This window comes from Mauremys mutica, chromosome 2 (assembly GCF_020497125.1).
Source record: "Mauremys mutica isolate MM-2020 ecotype Southern chromosome 2, ASM2049712v1, whole genome shotgun sequence".
NCBI lineage: Eukaryota > Metazoa > Chordata > Testudines > Geoemydidae > Mauremys > Mauremys mutica.
Window position 1 is genome coordinate 106,625,652 of NC_059073.1, and position 25,374 is coordinate 106,651,025.

A 25,374-nucleotide genomic window follows, 5' to 3' on the forward strand; every position below is an offset into this window, starting at 1 on the left:
GCACCAGCAAGTTAGTGCGGGGGACGCGCGCAGGCGCGCGCGGGGCAAATGGGAGCAATGCATTTTGGGAGTGGTAGTTCCTGAGGTGCTGGGAAGGTCAATATGGAGCTTTGCCTGCCGGGAAGCGTAGTTCTCGTGTGCCGCGTTGCATGCCGGGATTGAGGCGGGTTCGTGTGTGTGTGTGTGTGTAGACCACCTATTAAGTTCCGGGAGGTGAGCACGCGCTCGCTGTTGATTGTGAGGTCAGCACGTGGTGCCGGAAGTGTGGGCCGGAGGGGCGTGGTTGTCACGTTCCTTCCCCGGAGCGGGAAGAGTCAATGTGCGCGAGTCTTTCCCTCGCTGGCTCCGGGAAGCGAGTTCCGCGTTACTGTCCCTTTAAGTCTGGACGGGCGCGTGCGTAGAGTGCCCTGCGCGTGCGTATCGGGGCCGTGACCTCGCGCCCAGTCGGCGCCGCTCGTGACTGTTTGGATTTTTTTAAGGGGGGGGGAGAGAACAACAGCCCAGCGTTGGAGCCCATTATTGAGTCAGTGGCGGGAGCGTTGCCATAGCGACCTTCTCCTTGGCGGCCTGGGGCCGGGACAAGCCGCCGCCGGAGCCATGGAGGAGGCGGAAGGAGCAGGGGCCGCCGAGGGCCCCGGGGCGGCGGTGACCGAGATCCGGGTGCCGGGCCCGCGAGCGCTGCGGTTGCTGGAGTGGAAGGTGTCAGCGGGAGCGGCGGTGAAGATCGGGTCGCTGCTGGCGCTGTGCGCGCCCCTCCCGCCCCCGGGCCGCGCCGCCACCCCCCCGGCCCAGGGCCCCGGCGCCCGGCCCCCGCGAGCGGCCGCCGAGCGCCGAGTGAAGGCGGAGCGGCCCGGTGTGGTGCGCGAGCTCTGCGCGCGGCCCGGACAGGTCATCGCGCCCGGGTAAGGGGGCGAGGGGAAGCGCGGTCGCCCTGGCTGCGTCACGGGCCGAGGAAGGGAGGCGGGCGGCCGGGCGGGATGTGGGGAGGCCGCTGCCGGGGGCTCGCGGAGACGGTGCTGGCCGCAGCATCGCTCCGGCCCGACGGAGCCTGCCGTGAACGTCCCCGCCGGGCCGCAGCCTCGGGGCTCGGGCAGCGCTTCAGCGAGAGGGACCCTGGAGGGTGGCGGGCTGGGCTGGGCGAGTCGCAGGGTCTCGCGAAACCGTGTGCGTCTCCGCCTCCCCCCCGTCTCCGGTTGGTTTTAACTTCGTGGCTGCCGCTGGCTGAGCGTCCTCGCGGCGGTCCGGCCCCGCAGCCCTCCCGAGCGACTAGCTAGAGGCGCATATGCGCTGTCGCAGGGGTGGGAGTTGCTCAACTGAAGTTATGGTTTCGGACCAGTTCAGCTTCAGAGAACTTCGTTTTCCGTTTCCTCTGCTGAGTGTCCGCTGTGTGCTTTGAGCGCCTCTTCCTGTGGATAAAACAACACAACAATCACCAGTTACACGGAGCTTCTTCCATCTGCTACTGTCATATCCCCTCGCTTACTGGACTGGGGCTACTAGCCACCTCCCAGCCCCGAGTTATAAAACGCCGCCACCTAACTGACATGAGCGATTCATCTGTAGTGCACATCAGTGTAAAAGTTTGAGTAAATAATTTAAATTGACAGCATAAACATCACTTGAAAAAGTTATATATCCAGGAAGACAGAGCTCAGCGTGTCTGCTGCTATACCACTGAAATGTGGACACTTACAGCAATAGATGGGATTTTTTGGTCACTGTATTAAATGCACCTCTTGGAGAGATGAAAGCTTGGTCTAGAAAAGAATTCTTCCCAGCAGCAAACTTTCACAGTCCTGGGTGATGTAGCTAGGTCATCCTAAATTTTAGGAGTGCACTATGCTAGTCCTTGATGCTGCTAACATCTGTGTTAAGGAGAAGGCAAGGCGAGCTCCAGAAATAGCTTTCATAACATTGATGTTTTCCTCTCTCTTTGCCTCAAATTCCTTATCTGTAATATGGGACAATAATATTTCTATGCTTCACAGGGTTATTGTGTGGATAAACTATTTCATATTTGTGACCTGCTCAGATCCTATGAGTGTGACAGAAAAAGCCTATAAAGAATTATAGTGATGATATATGTCTAGCAGAGAAAGGAATAACATGGTCCAATGGCTGGAGGTTGGAGACAGACAAAAACACCCTCTGCATATGCTCTAGAATGCCACTGAAATGAATATTGTACATGGATTACCATTTAGTGTTAATACAGTAGTGCTTTTAACACAGATCTGTGCAAATAGGTGTTTTTAATGTATTTTTGAACCAGTAGTTTCCTGTTTGTTGTGTGTGTTGCAGGAGCGAAGATCAAATAGTGAAGGAAGCTAACATTTTTCTGTTTAAAATGAAAGTTTAATCTGGAGATCAATTTTGCAGTAATAGAAGAACTCTTGTTTTCTACAACAGTTGCCATAAACATTAAAATATTTGTATACCAACCCTATGTATTAAAACATTTTAGTGACAAACTCTCAACATTGAGAGAGATTAAATGACAAATATTTCCCATTATTTAACAGTTCTCATATAATCTATTGATTTGACTTCTAACTTGTTAACAATGTTAAATAGTTTGTCTTTTCATTTCCAGCTGTGACTAGCATGTTTTTCAGCTCTCTGGGTTAAATTGGGCTAATGGCTTTGCTGCTCTACACTTCAAACAGGTGTTTCTCAACAGGAAACCATTGAACCCTTCTATTTCCTTTGTTTTACGATGGCAAGTTATTTTCTTTTATTGCAGTTCTTTTGATATTTTAAGTGGATGCAACCAGGCCTAAACTTCCTTTATTGAAAATCAGTGACATATACATATATCTGCGTAACTTTACTTTGGGTCTTTTCTAAGATCCAAGAAACTAGTATCAAAGCATATATCAACAAAATTACTTTTATCAGTCAATAATAGAAGTAATATATATAAAAGACCATTGAGTTCTCCTTCCCATTGAGAGCAGTTTCTTTTAGTCATTTTTATTCTTGTGATAAAACTGAGTGGGGAGGGGATAGAACTACAGGTTTCTAAAGGTGCTGCCTTAGTATGAGGCAAAGTATATTTTAAAAACATTACCTGTTTTGTCAATATTAATCTGGAACAAGGGTATGCCAGAAGGTTCTGCTAAAGGGCTTTGTGGTGGGAAGGATACCGAGCATATGAGGACTAAAACTATGAAACAATAAATTGGTATTTAGATGGTGTGGGAGAGATACAGTTATGTACCTTAACCAAAAACAAGGACATCTTTATCATGCTGTGTCAGGGCAAGGCTTATATTTGTCTTTCTCATTTCTAAGTCATAGTTAAATTAACATACATAGGCTTATGTGACTTGAGACGACAACATTTTCAGACAGCTTGCACATACTAAAAACTAGTGGAGTGTGGATTTATGTTAGACTTAGTTTCCAGTAAGTATAAACATTTGATGTCGGTGTATGCACAAAAGTTGTGCACAAATTGTGTGTTGGATTCAGTTAATGCTTATCCTCTTGATTGGAATTAGCAGATGTTTGCATTACACCCTTCAGAAAAGAAATACACTGGTTGTTATTGACTAATAATGTTCTAGTTGCCATATAAGCTGTGCTTGGTGGTATAATATTGGTTTGGGGCAAATTGTCACCTGGAGTTTTGAATATTGAGGTAGTACATTTGTTTGTAGGTCACTGTTAATTTAGTATTTTATGAGTTAACTGTAAGAGAAAATTGACAACCTGTAACAGAGAAAGAGGATGGTCCAGTGACTATGGCTCTAGTCTGGGACTTGGGAGAAACAGATTCAGTTTCCTATTCTGTCACAGACTTTAAAATGTGCTAATAGTATTTCCCTACCTCACAGGAGTTTTGTAAGGATAAATATACTAAAGATTATGAATCAATCAGATACTACAGTTACAGGGGGGCCATATTAGTACCTATATAGAAAAATTACATGTGTATACACCAGGGGTCAGCAACCTTTCAGAAGTGGTGTGCTGAGTCTTCATTTATTCATTCTAATTTAAGGTTTCGCGTGCCAGTAATACATTTTAACGTTTTTAGAAGGTATCTTTCTATAAGTCTATATATATATATATATAACTAAACTATTGTATGTAAAGAAAATAAGGTTTTTAAAAATGTTAAAGAAACTTCATTTAAAATTAAATTAAAATGCAGAGCCCCCGGACTGGTGGCCAGGACCTGGGCAGTGTTGAGTGCTGCTGAAAATCAGCTTGCATGACGTCTTTGGCACACATGCCATAGGTTGCTTACCCTTGGTTTATACTGATCTCTTGGGATGTTGGAAGGGATTTGCTGGCCTTTCAGTTGGGTCAGCTGTTGCTTTCAGCTTCATTTGTTAAAAACCCAAGATGTACAGAAATATTTCTATACATTGTTTCTGAAAGTATTGGTGAAAACCGTTTATAAAATTGTATTTAAAATCACTGTATGGAAATGTTATTTACAACCCAAACACTTTACCATTGAGCTAGTTCACGACAACTTAACAGAAGAGTCAATTTAACTTTTACCATCCAGGTTGAGAGAACTACAAAGAGTAAACTATAAACCGATTTAGATTTTTTAAAAAATATTTCCATTTTAATAATTTACATTTCCCTTTAGGCATGGTTAATAACAAAACAAGTAAGGACATCTTTAATGTGAGTGTCCCTTAAAGGAAGGTACATTAGGGGTCTTGAGAGGTTGGCAATTTCCCTGTTTAACACTGAGCTATGATTAAAAAGTCACATGGTGAGGGTGCACGTGTAAATAAAAAGAATCTACCGGAGAGATCAAGGAACTTAGGACTGTAAGTGGCAGGGGTGGCAGTTGTGTTAACATCAAAGGGCTTGGCTACACTTACAAGTTGCAGTGCTGAGAGATACAGCGCTGGTCATGCAGCTGTGTAGGGCCAGCGCTGGAGTGTGGCCACACTGACAGCTACCAGCGCTGCAGTGTGGCCACACTTGCAGCATTTCCAGCGCTGTATTGAGAGGTGCATTGTGGGCAGCTATCCCACAGAGCACCTTGTCCCATTTTGGCGCTGAGTATTGTGAGAAGGGGAAGGAAGTGTGTGGGTCATTCCGCTTCCTGTGCCAACGCCCCGTGGTGCATCGCTTCACATCCCAGCATTCACAGTCTTCCCGGCCACGTTTGGCGCCGTTGTGAGTCTCTTTCTGTTTTTTACTCTCTGTCTGTGAATCATGATTTCTGTGGGAAATGGAGCCTGAGCTGCTGAGGACTGTGCTGATGAGTGTCGCCAGCACAACACGTTTGGCAGTTGAGCTATTCCTTCAGCTCCAAAGTGACAGTGAGGAGTCCGACGATGATATCGAGTCGCCTGCCGCGTGTGACACTACAGTGCTTATGGCATTCACGGAAATGCTCAGCACCGTTGAACGCCGCTTTTGGGCTCGGGAAACAAGCACTGAGTGGTGGGATCACATCATCATGGAAGTCTGGGATGATGAGCAGTGGCTGCAGAACTTTCGTATGAGAAAAGCCACTTTCATGGGACTGTGTGCTGAGCTAGCCCCCACCCTGCGGCGCAAGGACACAAGATTGAGAGCTGCCCTGACGGTGGAAAAGTGGGTGGCTATTGCAATCTGGAAGCTGGCAACTCCAGACAGCTACCGGTCAGTCGGGAACCAGTTTGGAGTGGGAAAGTCGACCGTTGGAATCGTGTTGATGCAAGTTTGCAGGGCAATTAATCGCATCCTGCTAAGAAGGACCGTGACTCTGGGGAACGTGCAGGACATTGTGGATGGCTTTGCACAAATGGGTTTCCCTAACTGTGGAGGGGCGATAGATGGGACGCATATTCCTATTCTGGCACCCCCCCACCTAGCATCAGAGTACGTTAATCGGAAGGGGTATTTCTCTATGGTTCTCCAGGCGCTTGTGGATCACCGTGGGCGTTTCATTGACATTTACACAGGCTGGCCTGGAAAGATGCATGATGCACGCATCTTTCGGAACAGTGGCCTGTTCAGGAAGATGCAGGCAGGGGCTTATTTCCCAGACAGGAAGATCACAGTAGGGGACGTCGAAATGCCCATTGTGATCCTTGGAGACCCCGCTTACCCGTTACTGCCTTGGCTCATGAAACCCTATACAGGGAAGCTTGACAGGAGCAAGGACCGGTTCAACTACAGGCTGAGCCGGTGCCGAATGACTGTGGAGTGTGCTTTTGGGCGTTTAAAAGCCCGCTGGAGGTCCTTGTATGGGAAGCTAGACTTGGGGGAAAGCAGCATCCCCGCGGTTATATCCGCATGCTGTACCCTCCATAATATTTGTGAAGGGAAGGGTGAAACATTCAGTCAGGAATGGACCACCGAGGTTCAAGTCCTGGAGGCTGAATTTGCACAGCCAGAGAGCAGGGCTACTGGAGAGGCCCAGCACAGGGCTACAAGGATTAGGGATGCCTTGAGGGAAGAATTTGAGGCTGAAAGCCAACAGTAATGTTTGCTGCCTTGCATGGGAGTGAAGTGCAGTGGTTACACTGTTAGGATTCTATTATTCCGTAAAATGATTTGCAGTGACTGTTTCTTTACTGGGATAAGGTATCTTTCACTATCTGCAATAATAAAGACTGTTTTCAAAGCCAAGATTTATTTGATTGAAAAGAAAAAAACTTCATTGACAGACGCACAACATTTCAGGAACCTAAAAGGGCAGGGGGGTGGGTTGGTGAACTGTACAGTCACAATTGTGCATATGTCCTGTCTGGAGTGCTGTGCAATGGCTGCTGCACTTCAGGGTGCATATACTGCATGATGATGGGGGTTGAGTGCAGAGGGTAAGGGTCGTAGTTCTCAGGGCTGGTTGGTGAACGTACAGGTGTTGGAGGCAGCTGGTGGTGGTAAGAACCTGGATGCTGGGGAAGGGGGTTTGGAGCCGACATTTGGGCAGAAGAGAAAAAAGTTTGGGACGGGGGGGGGGGGGCTGTGGGGCAGCACGGGACTGCTCTGCCTGCATGGCTACGAGAGCCTGGAGAGAGTCCGCTTGGCGCGACAGGATGTCTAGCAGCTGGTTTGTGCTTTTCCTCTTTGCCACAGCGTTTCTCCGCCAATGTCTCTGGCGGATCATGCTTTCCCTTTCTCTCCACTGCTGCAGCTGTTTACTCTCTCTAGCAGAGTGATCAATAACGGTTTTCAGCATGTCTTCCTTGGTCTTTTGGGGCTTTTTCCTCAGATTCTGCAGTCTCTGTGCAGTGGTAGATCTGGTCAGTCCAGCAGTCAAGGTCACTTTTGGAAGGCAAAAATGGCAACAGTTAACAGGGTAGCATTGTTTTCATTATCTCATCCAGACAGTAATTCCCACACACTGAAGGAGTTTTCAGTCCTCACCTTAGCATACTTTTCCCACACACATAACACAACAGAAGCCACGAAATGGCGAGTGAGGGGTACTGGGTGTTTCATGGCTATGCAGGGCTTTCTGTGCGTTGGGGACAGCAAACAGCTGCAGGGGGGATCTGCACTAAACAGTCTCCCAACATTTTCCACAGGAGTTACTCCTAGAAGATATCTCCCTGCTGTGGGTCACAAGGGAAGAGCGGGAAGGTCTTCTGCAGCAATGCAGATTCCGCCCTGGCCCCTATGCAGCTTGCCTGTGTGCAGCAATGGTCCCCCCACCCCTCGCGGCACAGTGGCGCGGACGCGTTAGCCTGACTGGGACAAGGACCACAGCGGCTCTCCCTATAAACCTGCGCAGGCACATTGCCCACGCTCTGGCTGAAACTTTTGAGGAGATTACTGCAGCCGATTACCGCGACGTGATAGACCACATCAATGGGCTATTCCACATCTAGGCAGGCATGCATGCATCCCTAACCCCCTCTCCTCTCCCAAAACTTTTCCACCCAGAAAATAAAAGCCGCTTACCGGTAACCCGCTGCTCTGCTTGTCCTTCAGCAACTGCTGGCTGCTGCGATTGGCTACCATCCTCCTGGCTTGAAAAGAGCTCCTGGCTGCATGCCTCCTGGGACTCTGGGGTGTCTTCCCCCATCCCAGTAGCTTCACTCGCGGTTTCCACCACCCCCGCCGCCACTGCCGCCTCCTCCTCCTCCTGCTGCTCCTGTCCCCCACCCTGCTCAGAAGTGTCCATCGTGGTCCTCAGATTGGCAGTGGGGTCACCCCCAAGTATCGCGTCCATCTCCCTGTAAAAACGGCAGGTCGTGGGGGCAGCGCCGGATCGGCGGTTCCCCTCGCGGGCTTTGTAATAGGCACTCCGCAGCTCCTTTACTTTAACCCTGCATTGCAGCGCGTCCCGATCATGGCCCCTATCCAGCATAGACCTTGATACCTGCTCAAAGATATAATTCCTACGGCTGGAGCGCTGCTGGGACTGCACAGCTTCCTCCCCCCAAACACTAATGAGGTCCAGCAACTCGCCATTGCTCCATGCTGGGGCTCGTTTGCCGCGTGGAGGCATGGTCACCTGGAAAGATTAACTGATTGCACTCCACACCTGGCTGCAGCAAACAGGAAGGGGATTTTTTTTAAAATTCCCGGGGCATTTAAAGGGCGGGTCACCTGAGGCCAGAGCAGTAGAGTGCAAACTGATGAGCAGAGTGGCTGAACAGGAATTCTGGGATAACGCCTTATTCCCAGGAGGCCAATTAAAGTGCTGGTGAGTGTCCACATCTGATGAGCAGCGCTGGATCACCAGCGCTGCATTCCTTATACCCCAACCCGACCAGGTTTTCAGCCAGCGCTGCAGCCAGGGAGTTGCAGCGCTGGTTGTGCCCTGTAAGTGTGGACAGGGTGTAATTGCAGCGCTGGAAAGCCTCCACCAGCGCTGCAACTTGTAAGTGTAGCCAAGCCCAAAGAATTCTCACCAACTTCTGTGGCATGAAGAAAATGCCAAAAATTTGCTGGTCTGTGCTCTGTGTATTTTTAGGATGTATATTTGCTGCTGCTTTTTTTTTTTTTTTTTTTTTTTTAAGTGGCAATGTACTTTTTAATACCAGCTGTTTCTACTGAGGTTAGTGTTAAAGGGTATGTCAGGGCATTGTACTGGAATAGTGTTTTTACATAAACAAAGCAAACTTTTATAATGTGAAGCTGTTATTTCATCTCTGGGTCCTGATACCTACACAGATCACTTGAGTTCACTTTCATTATTCATGTTGGCAAAACTCCTTAATGGAATTACTACCTCATAATTCCAAGATGTTTGCCTGCTTTATCTTAATATCTGGCTGTATTTATTATGTGATTCATTTTATAGTGTATCTTAGTCGTAGCATTCTCTGTTGCTGAAATGTTTTTAGGATTCCAGTGAAAAAGACACTTAAGAGGCGACTGATTTTTTGATCAAAGGGGAAAAAATGTCTGTTGCTAAAAATCTTACAATGTAAGGTGTTGCTGTTTGGATTTTTATTTCATGTATAATTTGACTTTAAGAAAATTGAAGGGAGAGCAGGAATTGGAGGAGGGGGAAGACCTGACTGCAGTTAGCCTCGGTACTTAGTCTGCTTGCTACAGGAAAAAATATCTTTCCCCTCACTCTCTCAGAGATACACATTCTACATTTTAAAGGAATAACATGTCTGTGTACTGTTGTGTACTATAGCTTATTTTAACATGATCAGATTTTAATAACATTTTAATAAATGTATCTTATCGGTAGCTACAGCTAGTCACATAGAAATGTTTTCCTACTATATTATTTAGTACATTTCACTTGCATGTGTCAAATATTTGGCCAGCTATAGCGCTGATTGAATACTGAAAGGGGAAAAAAAAGTATATGATTTAAAATGTATCTATCAGTGAAGAAGTTGGTGAAATAACATTTGACCACCACGACGTACTACATCTCTCCTACTTTCTTTCCTCCTTTGGCTTCACTCTCTACTTTTTTTCTTTCTAATAATAGATCACAATATGTATCTTCCTGGGTTTTTTCTAATGTCTCCTATCTTCTCTCCTCCCTTATTGTGCACTCTCCATTTTTCTACAGGGTTTCCTCTATCTCCGGGATTCTCAAACGGGGGGTCGGGACCCCTCAGGTCGCAAGGTCATTACATGGGGGGTCACAAGCTGTCAACCTCCACCCCAAACCCTGCTTGCCTCCAGCATTTATAATGGTGTTAAATATGTTAAACACTATGATTAACTTATTGGGGGGGAGTCGCACTCAGAGGCTTGCGATGTGAAAGGAGTCACCAGTAAAAGAGCAGTGGGTCTCAAACTTTCTTTTCTCCTGTATTTTCTTTCCTTCTCTCTCCCAATTTATATATATGCATTTTACATCTCTCTAAATGTATTTCATCAATTTAGTCTTCTCCACCATTGTATAAGGCTTGGACACTTTTGTCAGGTATTTGTTAGAGGTCTAAACCTAGCAGCCATAAATTGATATGGAAGATAGTGGAGACCATCTAAGGGGTAGTGCCTAGGGTGAGAAACCAACCTCATATTTGTGACTAGAATTGGAGCAGTTTCTGGGATTCTTAGCAGGATGCTGTAAGTGGAGTGTCTTCCATGTTCCACACCTTCCCCCATCTTTTTTTTGTTGTTTTTGTTTTGTTTTACCCTCCATAGTGAATAGATCTATTCTGTGCTGGTGCTGCTGCTTATAACTTTGCTAAGTAGTCCCAGAGTGAAATTGGCAGCAGCTTAACTGGCAAGAATCAAGTCAATGAGATTCTGGATAGTACCAGTGAAGCCTAGTCAATTTTCACTCTGGTGCAGCTTGGCAAAGCAGTGTGCAGGGGCATTGGAGAGTTGTCTGTCTGCAGATGTAGGAGAACAGCACTGCTTACTTTAATATTTGGAAAGTTATTTTTGCAACCATAAAGGCTATAAATGCAAACTTAAATTCTGCAGAAACTGCTGGGACCTATCCATGAAAGCTTCTTACTTGCCCTGGATGAGTGGATTGTCTTGAGGGCCGGTGTGACTTTCTTTTTGGTGGTGTTTAGGAATATACACTTTGATGTAAAAAGCTGACCAGGGTTCATGACCTATTGCACAAGTTTGTTGAGTGTGTCCTTAAATTTTTAATGTTTCCATCTCTTCTTTGATTTCCCGATGGGGAAGCTATGATGTTCCTTCTCTTTTAGGGGTTGTTATTGTCTTCAGTGTTTTTCTTTTCATGATAGTTTACTGAGACTGACTTGGCATGAAAGTAAAGCTAGCAGTGAATCTGTGCATGAAGCTTGAAAATCACATATAGCTGGAGTGTTACACGTCAATTGGGAAGGCTGAAATTAGAAGTAGGATGGTGTTTGTACATATAACATCTCCATTCCTAACTCAAAAGGAAATAAAAATTTAGTATTGTTAGGGATAGTAAGGTGACCTGCTTGGCCTTTACTTTGCACCCATTTTATAATTTATAAAAGCCATTTCTGAAGACTCCTGGAGTGCCGTAAGAAGTGGTCAAAAATCAAGGAGCTGGTTCATGTCAAATTTTGGTGTAAGGCAAGGCAGCATAGCATCACTGCCACTTTCATCAGGTTCTTAAACTAGCCATTATCATTCTTAGATGAGTTGGAGGATGCGATGTCAGATGATCTAGAGTTAAGATCCTTAGCTTATGCAGACGACGTTGTACAACTGGCAGATGCATTTGAATAAATGATGATGATAATCCTTGCCATCTTGGAAAACTGGTAGACTTGGGACTTAAAATAAATCCCAAGAAGATGAAGTGGTTGAATCTTGAAAAAGGGACAATAGCTAGTGTTGCACTGCAGCAGCGGTGAAGCTATAGGCCAAGTAGAATCTTGTTACCTAGGAAGTTTTATCCAGCCTTGATGGAACCATCAACACGAATATAAAAGCATATGTGCCTTAGCCGCAAGTCCTGTATAGAAACTAATAAAATTCTGGACTGATAAAAGCACTGTTTGGTACTAGAGTGAAAATATATCAAACCAGTGTACTAACAGTATTACTCTGTGGTCTGGAAGCTGCTGCATTAAAAGAAAGACATTAGAAGACTGGAGCTGAGAGTTGTCTAGAACAGGGGTAGGCAACCTTTGGCACGCGAGCTGATATTCAGTGGCACTCACAGTGCCTGAGTCCTGGCCACCGGTCCGGGGGGCTCTGCATTTTAATTTAATTTTAAATAAGGCTTCTTAAACATTTTAAAAACCTTTATTTACTTTATATACAACAATAGTTTAGTTACATATTATAGACTTATAGAAAGAGACCTTGTAAAAATGTATTACTGGCACGCGAAACCTTAAATTAGAGTGACTAAATGAAGACTCGGCACAGCACTTCTGAAAAGTTGCCAAACCCTGGTCTAGAAGATGGCAGGTGTAAAGTGGAATGATTTTAAAACAAATGAAGTTAGAGCAGAATGTGAAATTAGGGTACAGGATTGGCTTAATCGAGACTCTTACAATGGTAGAAACACTGTAGACGATAAATAGAAGATAGAATGCAAACACAACCAAAGTCCGTTTGACATAGAGCCTGACCATCAACTAAATGGCAAGATGTATGCAGTGACATGACTAGGCTGGGCATAATGGAGGAACAAGCCATGGACATGAATGAATGGTGATGCTGTACTGTGTCTGCAAGGATGCTCTTGAATGAAAAGAAGACTGTAAGATCGCTGAACCTTTTTTAAAAAACCAAAACCAACACTGTTGGACAGAGATGAGACATAGGAAAGACTGAGAAATTTGACAGCAAAGAAATGCAATTCTTTCTAACACAGAAAAATCAGGCATGCTATGCATGTGTTACCATTTGTTCTGTATAGAATTTATTAATTTTTCAGTGATTAATTTACATACTAAACGTACTGTAATTTTGAGATGTTCAGTTTTGTGAACGTCTTGATAGTTTTATGAACTTCTCAATCTCCAAATAGTTCATAGGCATTCTGCTGTGTTAAAGTTCTGCACTACACTAAAGCAGGCTATTCTAGTTGGCTTCCCTACTCATTTGTTTTCTCACACTTACATACTTGAGTCTTGAAATCTGCAACTTTAGTACATGATTGCTTATTAAAAAGTTGCAATCCCAAGTTTGTTTTAAAAAATGGGTGGGTGCATACCCTTAGTTAAAGTTGTCTAATTGTATTGGTTCTCTTTTTGTGACATTCAGTAGTCAGTTTTTAAACAGAAATTTCACCCAGTTGATAATAGTCATGCTTGGGGAACTTGCATTGTCCAGGATTCTCAATTGCATGTTCCTGCTTTTGGGTGCTGTCTTGTGTCCCTCCAGAATGTGTTGGAGATGGTGGTTTATGGAAGAATTGGATTAACAAGGGGATTTCAAACATGCATCATGTTTTTGTTTTTTAACGACTCATATCAGAAAATTTCCTGCTGTGCATATATAATATTTAGTGGTGTTTGTATTGTATGTGACAACTTTAACATCTCTTAACATGTGGATTGTGCTCCAGGCTAAAAGTCTGGTTCTGTTCAAAGAATCTAGTGATGGTAGATTTAAGGAAGGGAAATGGGGAAAGACAAATCGATACTTATAGACTTTAAGGTCAGACGGGACCATTATGATCATCTAGTCATACCTCCTGCACAATGCAGGCCACAGAATCTCACCCACCCACTCCTGTAACAACCCCCTAACCTATGTTTGAGTTATTGAAGTCCTCAAATTGTGGTTTAAAGATCTCAAGGTGCAGAGAATCTTCCAGCAAGTGACCCGTGCCCCACGCTGCAGAGGAAGGCAAAAAATCTCCAGGGCCTATGCATTTAACTGATTTAAAAAAAAAATTTTTTTTTTAAACGTGGCATATTCAATTCAAATTCTATATGCTCTGGGCCCCAAAATGTCTATTCCCCTACAGCGTTTTCAGAAATTGAACTTGGTAGCTTAGGTACATGGAGCTGCTGAGCCCTCTAACATGCCATCAGTAGAGTCAGGTTTTTCATCTCACCCATATGAACTTACTGATTACAAATATTACCTGGGTTGTAGAGCTCTGAGTGTTCCTGCTGCACATCCCCAGAGCATGCAATTTTTTTTTTTTGGCCTTCCTGTTCTTAGTATATGGTTCCAAGAACAAATGGGAGGGCAGAAAACAGGAGCCATTTTCATGCATCAGTGGGATGCAACTCTTAGCAACCAGTGGAAATAGAATGTCAAGCCAGGGGAAGGAATGGAAGTGCAGAAATTAGGTGCAGGGGAGAGAGGAGAGGGTAACAAGGAAACTTGTACAATGAAAAGGATGAGGCTACCAACTGGTAGAAGAGCACAGACCAGGAGGTGAGAAAGGAACAAATAGGAGGATAAATGGTATTGAGGAAAAGTAGCCAATAAGATTACCTTACTAAAAGGACAAAACTTATTCCATCAAAAAAAGCTAAAAATACATATATTTTCTACATAAATAATTGTCAGATAGATGTTAATGGATTGGCTCCCAGGATGAGGAGAGATGGGCTGTACTATCAATAATCCTAGAGAAAGGGAAGTGATCCATGAGACAGTCTTTCTCTAAGTATATGGTCTTCATTATGAAAATGTTTAACAACCTTAACTTGACTGATCCAGCTTTTCTAAAGGCGGGGGGTGGGGTGGGGGAGTGTCAGTATTAGCATACTGGAATCTGCAATATTAGCCTCAATTTTGTTAACACTGCGGTCTCCTTCCCTGTCACTGTGAAACATGTGACTGTGCTGGAAGTAAGCATCTGTAGGTGTCTTTTTAAAAACTAATCCCTTGTTGGAATTCTACAGCCCATAATGTCTGCGCTCTTCACCGAGAGATGATTTGAGCACGAGAGTTTGAGCTTTGAGTTGATGCTGGCTTATTGTGCCACAGGTTTAAAGCCAAAGAGACTTTATCAGAGCCAAAATATGTACTGGGAAAAGCACAGGGTTAAAAGTGCTGCCATATTATTTTTTCAGCTAATTAATTTCTTTTTGTATTAAGTCCTAAAATGACCAGGATATACATTGGGGTCCCACTGTCATGAGCAGGTATAGGGACTTAATTATATTTTGTCTGACTTTTTAAATTCTTAATAGGTACAGTGCTTTCTACTCTCTGATTTGGCTCCCCCAGAGACTGTTGATGAAATCCAAAAGTCTCTTGTATTTCAGCTCAAATCATTATATTTTAAAACTGTTTTGAAGCTTGAGAGTAGGATTTGAATGATGAAGTGCTTTAGTCGCATCACAGTTGAGTCTGCCTGCTGTGTATTCAGGCTTCCTGTGTTGTAGACAAGGTTTGGTCTCAGAGGTGGACTAAAGTATCTCCATTTCAAGTTTCAATTTTTACATTTGTGCTTTTTGACCTGTTGCCTAAAAAGCTAAATGGTACTGTGTGTATTTCATTTTAACTTATGATACTTACACAATGTGCCTATCAGAGACCTTAGGCACTTGATTCATAAAGGAAAATAGTCACATAAAAAGATTGGACCATTAGATGTTCCTAACCCCCCAAACAAGAAAGTAATGAACCAAAGATTAAATCCAAACTTAATCAGAACCCCTTCCTCTCATGATTAGTGGGATATAGTGTGTAAGTAGCAAGTTGTATCTAACTGTAATTTGAGAAGAACTATTTGCCCAAACTTTTGTTTGGTTAATATACTGTATCCGTAATCTCTGCTCTTGAGATAAGCTGACACCATTGCATATTTGGGAGTTTTTTAATAAAGGTTTTAATTGAATAATTCAATCAGTAATACTTAACTGGCCTCTTCTTAAACCTTTGAGCCAAACTACATACCTCTTATTGAATGGGCCATTCAAAGCAATTTTGAATCATAATTGAAATGTTTAAAATTTTGATTTAGTTGGGAATTGGTCCTGCTTTGAGCAGGGGGTTGGACTAGATGACCTCCTGAGGTCCCTTCCAACCCTGATATTCTATGATTCTATGTATACTTCAAACTTGATTCGGTTATTGGTGAATTGCTATAAATTTAAATGTTTAATAAATCAGCATTTATTAAAGAATTCAATGTTGTTGTTTTTTTTGTTTTCAGAGGCATTTTGGTGAGACTGGAAGGATGTAGCCATCCTGTTGTTATGAAAGGTTTATGCGCAGAATGTGGCCAGGACTTGACTCAGTAAGTATTATTTAGGCTTTTTTCTACTTACACTGACACAAAATTAAGATTTTTTTTTTAAAATGTCATTGATCTTAGATTCTCTTCTCTCTCTGTCCCTTCTAAAGTGGTGGACCTTAGCTGCTACTAGCAACTATGAATTAAGGGTATAAGAATCATTAGGAATCTGAAAGTATTGTACTAGCTATTGATGGAGAAATCCATGTAATTGCACTCAATATTTCATAAGCGAAAAGTTGATGCTCTGGGACAGGAAGAGAAGCCAGTACACACAAACCTTTCTAGATATCACTGTACTGAGAGAGTAGAGATCAGCAAGTTCATGCCAATATTTCAGAAAGCTGAGTTTACTACAGTATTTAAAGCACTATATAAACATGATTTCATCCTGAATGGATATTTGTACTACTTGAGGAGCACATCTGTCAGTGTAGAGCAACTTCTTAAATTAATAACTTCTTTCTTCCCTTTAGGTTCACATGTAACTAGTCACAAAACCCAAATAAGTAAATAGTGCATATTTAGTTCAGCTGTAACTTTTAAAAGACTATGAGTGCAAAGGTTGTTAATAGTTTAGTTAATGCCTGACAAGCTGAAGTGTAAATCTATGCAGCACACTAGAATCTTGCACATTAACTGGTTGTGTGGCACCTGCTACCGTGCACTGAAAATTCACTAGTGCAGGGCATAGAAGCAATTCTGTTCTTGCTGAGTTTAATGACTAAGGCTAAGGTTTTGGCACAGGTATTTTTATTAAGAGTCACAGACAGAATGTAGGCAATAAACAATAAAATCACAGAAATGTACACAGGGCTGGCATTAGGGGGTAGCAAGCAGGGCAATTGCCTGGAGCTCCATGCCATAGGGGGCCCCAGGAAGCTAAGCTACAGGTGGCAGGGCTTGGCCTTCAGCCCCAGGAGGTGGGAGCTGAATTGGTGGAATTTTGAGGATGTCACAGAGGTCTCACACAATCACTGAATCTGTGATCTCCATGACTGACTCGTAGCTTTACTCATGATTAATGCAGTCGTTAAAATGCCTTTTTATAGAAGGGTATTAATGCAGTGTGTTTATTATCAAAAGATATCACTTGATAATAGTTTCATTTGAAAAGAACTGCTTTAAGATATACTCTACACATTAGAATCCTTAATCTAATAACCCACAATAATGAGGATATAAATAAAACTATGAGCTAGCATAAATGGCTAGAATACTGAAGTTTGAATTTCTGTTCCGTGTAACGATTTCGACACTGCAGAGATCTAGTTAGTGTTCTGTATTTCAAAAAGATGTGAATAAAGGGGAGCTTGTTCTTTGTCTAGTGCAGAAATTTGCTTCTTCTTCGAGTGATTGCTCCTATGCATTCCAGTTAGGTGTGCGCGCCGCGCGTGCACGGCTCTTCAGAAGATTTTTACCCTAGCAACTCCGGCGGGCCGGCTGGGCGCCCCCTGGAGTGGCGCCGCTATAGCGCAGGATATATACCCCAGCCGGCCCGTCCGCTCCTCAGTTCCTTCTTTCCGCCCGTGACGGCCGTTGGAACAGTGGAGCGCAGCTTAGCTGACCTCCACTTCCCTAGCTACTCGTAGTTTTCTCTCGTTCTGTTTATAGTGTAGTTAACTCTGTTTGTAGAATAGTATAGTGTATTTATTTTACAGGGGTTGGGGTTTATCCCCTTCCCCTCACTCGGTGCCGGGTCCGATGCCCGGTCCACAGCGTGTTCTAATGCTCGGCCGGCCGCAAGCCGCTGCCGACAAGAGATCTTCTCCTAAGTGCCTCGAGGGATCTTACCTCCCAGATAAGTGCCGCATTTGTGAGGCCCTTAATCAGTGAACAAAGGGGAGCGGGGCTTTCATTTTAAACAGCTCCTGCAGGAGGCAGCTCTTGCTCCTCCGCTCTCAGCGCCGAGCGCTAGTTAGTTTTCACGGCGCGCTCCCTCGGCACCGGATCGCCAGTACCGGCAAGGCCTCCTGGCACCACCGTCGCTACCGACATACCCTCGGCATGGACCCCTCTCCTGGAGGATGAAGAGTTACTCCGGCCAGGCAAGAGCCGTCGAGTCCGGTGCTGTAAAGCTCCCCGGTACGCACCGTGGTTGAGCTCACCCGGAAGCTGCGTCCGAGCCTCCTGCTCCGCAGCCGAGCGCTATGCTCAGTCGGATCGCCCGGCACCGATGTCTGCCGCGGCACCGACAATATCCGCACCTTTCACTCCGGCCAGGCAAGAGCCGTCGAGTCCGGTGCTGGAAAGCTCCCCGGTACGGACTGTGGTCGAGCTCGTTCTGAAGCTGCGTCCGAGCCGCCTGCTCCGCAGCCGAGCGCTACGCTCCGTCGGATCGCCCGGCACTGATGTCTGCCGCGGCACCGACACTATCCGCACCTTTCACTCCGGCCAGGCAAGAGCCGTCGAGTCCGGTGCTGGAAAGCTCCCCGGTACGGACCGTGGTCGAGCTCGCTCTGAAGCTGCGTCCGAGCCGCCTGCTCCGCAGCCGAGCGCGATGCTCAGTCGGATCGCCCGGCTCCGATGTCTGCCGCGGCACCGACAGTATCCACACCGTTAGCTCCGGCCAGGCAAGAGCCGTCGAGTCCGGTGCTGGTAAGCTCCCCGGTACGGACCGTGGTCGAGCTCGCTAGGATGCTGCGTCCGAGCTGCCTGCTCCGCAGCCGAGCGCTATGTTCAGTGGGACCGCCCGGCACCGATCTCTACCGCGGCACCGACAATGCCCGCACCATTTACTCTGGCCAGGCAAAAGCCGTCGAGTCCGGTGCTGGAACGCTCCCCGGTACAGGCCGTGGTCGAGCTCGCTATGAAGCTGCATCCATGGTGCCAGTTAGGGTCGAGCTCACTATTCCCTCCACGCCGGAGACAGTGTCCACGGCGAGGGGGCTGATTGCAACGACAGCATCTGCGCTGCCTCAACCCCCGGCACCGCCGGTGGGGGTTACATAGTCGATGGGCAAGCCTGCCTTGATCAAACCACCCTACCTCGGCACCGCAGAGCGGCACCGTTCAGGGTCGCGATCCCGCAGATGTTCTCGGTCCCGTCACCGATCTAGGTCTCAGCACCGTTCTCCATGTTGGTACCAGTAGTGCTCGCGGCACCGGTCAGCATTCTGATCCCTGGTCCGGGACACTCAGCACCGATCAAGCCCCAGGCACCGGGACGCTCGTAGCCACTCCTGATCATCGAGCCTCGCACCCTCGGTCGACCGCCCGGCACAGCTTCGGTGGCGGGTCCCGTTCTCGGTACCGGTCTGTCTACCGGTACCGATCCCCGGTGCCGCATCGAGCGACGTCAGTTGCAGACGGAGACTCTACCAAGAGCTTTCAGCTCCTCCAGGGCCATCCAGCCACGCATCAGTGTCGTCCCGTGCGGACACTTCATATGCGTAGCACTCTGTTTCCAATGTGCCCTCCAGAGTCTTCCAGGAGACCTATCAGTGGTCATTCTGGACGCCTTGAGTGTACTACCACGCCAGAGGCGTACCGGTGACCCCATCTCGCTCCGTTCCCTCGGAGCTCTGGGTGCCAGGGGTGACAATTAGTCATCTCCGTCCGACCGGTACAGCGCAACCCCCGGTTCGGCACCGGGCTCCCAGATCCCACCGGATCAGGAGGTCGTCCAGGAGCTCGAGCCCACACAGGACCCGCTTGTCCCTGGCCTTTCTTCTTCCTCCTCCCAGATGAGGCGGGGGCAGGAACATGCCCCTCCGGCCCTCCTCTAATCGAAATGCGACCAGCCCCTAAATCCAAAGAGGCTGGGCGTGTGGTCTTACTGGGCCGTAAGATGTACCCGGAGGGGACCCTGCAACTTCGTGTAGCGAACCAGCAAGCCCTACTTATCCGCTACTGTGGGTAGCAGTGGGCAAATTTACAGAGTCGCTTCTTCGGAACTCCCGTCAAGAGTTCGATGCCCTCCTGCAGCAAAGGACGGAGCTGGAGAGAGCTTCCCTCCAGGCCTCGTTGGGCGCAGCTGACTCCGCTGCCATGACTCTGGCCTCGGGTGTTGCCACGCGGCGCGTTTCATGGCTCCAGTTGTCGAGCCTTCCCTCGCAGCTGCGGCACGCGATACAGGTCTTGCCCTTCAATGGCACAGGCCTGTTCTCTGAAAACACTGGCCCTAGGCTGCAGAACCTAAAGGGCAGCAGGGTCACTTTGCTCTCTCTCTCTCGGCATGCACACGCCAGTGATTCAGCGCCGACGTTTCCGTCCCCAGCCTCCGCTCTTACCCTGCACCTTGACAAAGTCAGGACTTGGCCAGCGGGCGTGGCTTACACGGTCGTGGCCATCAATCCGGACCCCAAAGGAGCCGAAATTAGGGTACTTTTAACCACCAATGGGGCAAAAGCCTACCCATCCTCGCCCCTCCTGGGGACCCCTCTCACGAGCGATTCCTCTAGCAAGAGGTGCGGACGCTCCTCTTCATCGGAGCTATACAGGAGGTACCTAAGGGCGAAACCTAATCCCCTAGGCGAAGGGAGGTCTCAGACCTACCCTAGACCTGCGGGAACTCAACAAGTCACGATGCAGAGTTCCACATGGTACCCAGGGCGACCGTCATCCCATCCTGGGATCCCGGAGACTGGTACGCCGCCCTCGATATGAAGGGCGCGTATTTTCACGTCACCATTTCTCTTCCACACAGAAGGTACCCTCGGTTTGGGGCCTACCATCGTTATTCCCAGTATACGGCCCTCCCGGCTGGCCTCTATACAGCCCAGGGGTATTCAAAGTGCATGGCTGTAGTCGCCGCCTTTCTTCGCCACCGTCGCATACACGTTCTCCGTATCTAGACGAGTGGCTCCTTCGTAGAACCACCGGGCCCAAAGTACCAGTCGTGTGGGCATCGACACGAACCTATTCCTGTGTCCAGGCCTGATGATCAATAGTAAAATCCACTCTGATTCCCATACAGGGAAGGGAATTCATTGGGGCTGTCCTGGACTCCAGACTCGCACTTGCCTAGGTTTCCTGAGTCACATGGCTGTCTACACGTTTGCAACCAAACATGCCAGGCTTCGCCTCTGTTCACTTCAATCATGGCTCACCTGGGTGTGCCACCCGGGCAGAGATGGCATACTCGTGGTCGGCTCGTTCCCCCCGAGCAGCCTAGGCTCCCTCCACCGGGAGTCGGCGTCCACCCCGGTGCATCCGGGGATGCTGTTTTTCACCCCTCAGGGTCCCTCATGACAGACAGCCCATCTCTCGGCTGGGTGCGCACCTGGCGTAGTTTCGCACTCACGGCCTTCGGTCAGCGCAAGAGCTGGCCTTACACATCAATGTCCGAGAGCTGAGAGCAGTCTGCCTTGTGTACCAGGCGATTCAGCTGGCGGATCGCTTCAGCAGATCCTTCCTGTCTCACAAGTGGTGGTTTCCTCCCGTCTTTATCTATTCCGTTTTCCAGAAGTGGGTCTTTCCCCGCATAGCCCTCCTCGCTCTTGCGAGAACGGGCAGAGAGAGAGAAATTCTCCTCGTTCCAAGGCCTCTCCCCAGGCTCGGTCTTGGAGGTTTTTCCTGAGGCCGTGGATCAGCCATCTACCGTACGCTTTCCACTGTCCCCGCCGGTCCACAAGGTCCTACTCAAACTCCGCAGGGACAGAGTGCCCCTGATCGGGATCGCTCCAGTGTAACCTGGGCAGCAGTGGCACACCATGTTGCTACACCTGTCGGTAGCAACCCTCGTGGCACAGACCCCATGACGCGGGATCACGGCAACCTTCACCACCCGCTCTTGTAATCCCTGCACCTCACAGCAGGACTCCTGCGTGGCTAAACCGATCCGAGTTACGTTGTTCGACCTCGGTTCTACGGGATTCTCCGGGGTGGTATAAAATCGTCCATTCGGTTGAAGTATCTGGCCGAGTGGAAGCGTTTCTTATGCTGCTCCAAAACGCGCAAGGTTTCTCCCACCGAGCTCCCGCTCCATTCCATCTGGTTCCTCAGGGCTTGGAGCGTTTATACACTCCCCCAGTGGGGCCCCGCCATAAACCTGGCTCTTCAATCTGGTTCTAACCAGTTTTATGACTGCCCTATTCGAGCCAATGTCAACATGCTCGTTGATATAACTGTCCTGCAAGTCAGTTTCCGGTACCCTTTCCTGCGGCCACACGAGTCTCCGAGCTTCAGACTCTCACAATAGGCTCAAGGTATACTGTGTCCTCAAGGACAAGGGCAGTTATTACCACGTCCGACCTGCCTCCCTAAGGAGGTGTCGGCCTTTTATATCTACCAGGATATCTTCCTTCCGGTCTTCTTTCCGAAGCCACTCTCTTTGCAAGGAGAGCAACGGTTGCCCTCCTTCGACATCTGTAGGGCGTCCGCAATCTATATCTAGCGGACAGAGCCCTCTCGTAATGCCCCCACAACCTTCATCGTACCGGCATACCGGACGAAGGGCATACCTGTCTCCTCCTAGAGGATTTCATCTTCAATGACGTTGTGCACTTGCACCTCTTCTGTTTTGGCCCATGTTCCATAGAGCCACCTTGCGGCACATTCCGCCAGGGCTCACGCTTCTCAGCTGCCTTCCTGGCTCGCATACCCTTTCGGGGGATGTGTTGTACACCTATCTGGTCCTCGGTCCACACCTTTGCCTCATTGGTCACGGAGTCCAGAGCTGTTGCAGCCTCTGGCTTAGCGGTTGCGTTCTGCAACATCTAACTCCGACCCCACCGCCTATGTAAGGCTTGGGAATCACCTAACTGGAATGCATAGGAGCAATCACTCGAAGAATAAAAGACGGTTACTCACCGTAGTAACTGTTGTTCTTCGAGATATGTTGCTCCTATCCATTCCAGACCCGCCCTCCTTCCCCACTGTCGGTGTAGCCGGCAAGAAGGAACTGAGGAGCGGATGGGCCGGCTGGGGTATATATCCTGCGCTATAGCGGCGCCACTCCAGGGGGCGCCCAGCCGGCCCGCCGGAGTTGCTAGGGTAAAAATCTTCCGAAGAGCCGTGCACGCGCGGCGCGCACACCTAACTGGAATGGATAGGAGCAACACATCTCGAAGAACAACAGTTACTACGGTGAGTAACCGTCTTTTCCTTGATAGTTCACAGTAACAGCTGGTTATCTTCTGGTTGTTGACCACATATATTTACAGTAAGTGGTCCTATGTAAGAAATGATACAATCTTGAGTGAAGTTGTGGAGACATTAAATCTGATAACTTGGTTCAGTTGTTGCTCAGAAGTGTGTGTCTTCATGATCCCACACACTGGAATGTTTAGTCCAGGTAATAGTAGTATAATTTTAATGAATTAAAGCAGGTAAATATTAATCTTGTAAAACAAATAACTAATTTGGTAAAAGAAAATAGGCATCTAATAAAAATAACACAGACAGCTGTATTGTAATGCTAAGCAAGCCTTAAATCTGTACCTGATTCTGGTGCTAGAATGAGATTGCCTCCCTAATCCTAACTATAGCATCACTGCTACTATAATTTTCCTTAGCTCCTTGTATAATAATTTTAATGTTCTCCAGATTAACCCAGTCGTATTATATAGTGAATGTCACCTATGTTCCCAGTAAAGTACTGAACTGCTTTGATACATTGTCAGCTTACTTTGTTCAAAATGCTTTCTGGGTTTGATTGAACTTGGGAGTGATAAATGACAGTACTACAGGGAAAACTTTGTATTACGCTTGTCAGAATTACACTAGACACAACTTTAAAGATTCACCACTTTCCTGATTTGAAAAATGGGTGCACAGCCAGCACGTTACCATATCTTGTTAAGTGTCTCAATCAATGGTACATGTCTCCTTGTTAAATTCATATTCATGTGCAATAAATAACCTAAAATGAGGTTTAATGTATTTTTAGAAAAGAGACTAGATATCTGTATGAATAAACTATTGGAGGCACACTGGAATATGAACCAAAGAGATGAGGAAGGAAAGACAGAGTGAAATACATTTTATAGATTGGGTGAAGGGAATAGATAATGAACTTGCATTTGATTTTGGGAAATCCATAGTATTTTCGAATACTACTTGACTCAATGAAACGAGTCAAGCAGGTTTTTTCAGACTATTGTTCCCATTAAGTAACATTTGCATAATTATTTCATAACGTACCAACTAGTAGAATATTGGGTGGTGCTGCATGTCATGATGCAGTGGGATTATATGAGCAGTATGGAGAAGCTTGCACAGACCCTGTAGACCTTAAGCTTGGCTGTGTCTGCTGTAGTTCTAAAGACTCCTTGCTTACATCAGTTTAGCCTATAAAAAATGAGGGGGAAGTAATTTTCTCGTTTTGTGGATCATCCCTTAAATTGGGTTCTAATCTTAAAAGGTCTGCTTCCTGTGTATGTACAGGTTTGTTTTTGTGAGACAGATTTCCTCCCCACCCTTTTTCTTTCCTTTTTTTGTTCTTAACTGAAGACTAAATGCTCATGGGAGAGTGAACTTAATTCTGGCTCCAGTTGCAATACCAGATTCTGTCCTCAGTAACACCTGTGAAACATGATTGAAAACACAGGACAGGGTGAAATTTGGTCTGATGAATCTTTATTGGGGGTAGTGAGGCATGAACCAGAAATATAGGCACTTGGTATAGAGATCTCAGGATGAGGTAGCCAGGCTGGCCGTTGCTTGTAAACTAACCCATTTTATGTAGAAGTTAAGATACCAACCTGATACCTTGTGGTGTCGCTCCTTGGTGAGCTTTCAGAGAAAAATTGCACATTGTAATCTGTCCTCTAGAAAGTACCTGTAGAGAGAAGCAAGGTATGTACAGTAGTTCTTTACATTCTTTGTATAAAGAATCAGAGTATGCAGCCATGTTGCTATTGGTATGTAATAGCATTGCCCATATTCTCAAGTATGTGCATACAAGTCATTGTGGGCTTCAGGGAGTGAGTCATTTTAAGGAACTTCAAACAGCTATTTTGGAGAAGAGAAATTTAATCTCATACCTTTGATTAACACTAGGTTAATCATTCAAATTTAAATAAACTGTTTTACTGATGTCCTTTTAAATCTGTATTCAATAGTTCTAAAATATGTGTATTAGAGCAAATGCAACAGATGTAAAACTTAATAAAAGATAACTTAATCCTGATCATCTTTATATTCTGTATATTCTTAAGAGTTCTAGTAACAAAAGTTACAGCAAATAGTTATACTTACATGATATTATAAGCAAGCTTCATCCATTTTGTTCAGTAATTGGTGCTGTAATGATCCTCTGAAAAAGGGTGTACCATGCTGAATCAATATATTAAATGAAATCATGATTTTTGACAGTGGCTGTTTGACATTGCAGTTTTTAATAATTAACCGCCTTCATTGATGGAAATCATTAGCACTGAAATGTACTTGACTGAAACTTTTGATTTTCTTCCCTGTTTGAT

General features: G+C 46.4%; 1 protein-coding gene and 1 long non-coding RNA gene across 2 annotated transcripts in view; one reads left to right on the top strand and one right to left on the bottom strand.

Moving 5' to 3' along the window:
• The first annotated feature begins 241 nt into the window (after nt 1-241).
• Nucleotides 242-25,374, top strand: part of CTDP1 (CTD phosphatase subunit 1) — a 189,103-nt gene continuing 163,970 nt past the window's right edge. Inside the window, exons 1-2 of the mRNA XM_045006141.1 lie at nt 242-902; nt 15,929-16,012. Coding sequence (XP_044862076.1) covers nt 598-902; nt 15,929-16,012 — 389 coding nt within the window. The 5' untranslated portion in view covers nt 242-597. The remainder of the gene's footprint in view (nt 903-15,928; nt 16,013-25,374) is intronic.
• Nucleotides 891-25,373, bottom strand: LOC123364218. Its single transcript, XR_006577038.1, has 3 exons — nt 25,151-25,373; nt 24,655-24,731; nt 891-1,406 (listed from the first exon to the last, which is right to left on the bottom strand). It is a non-coding gene; the product is annotated as an uncharacterized LOC123364218 (long non-coding RNA).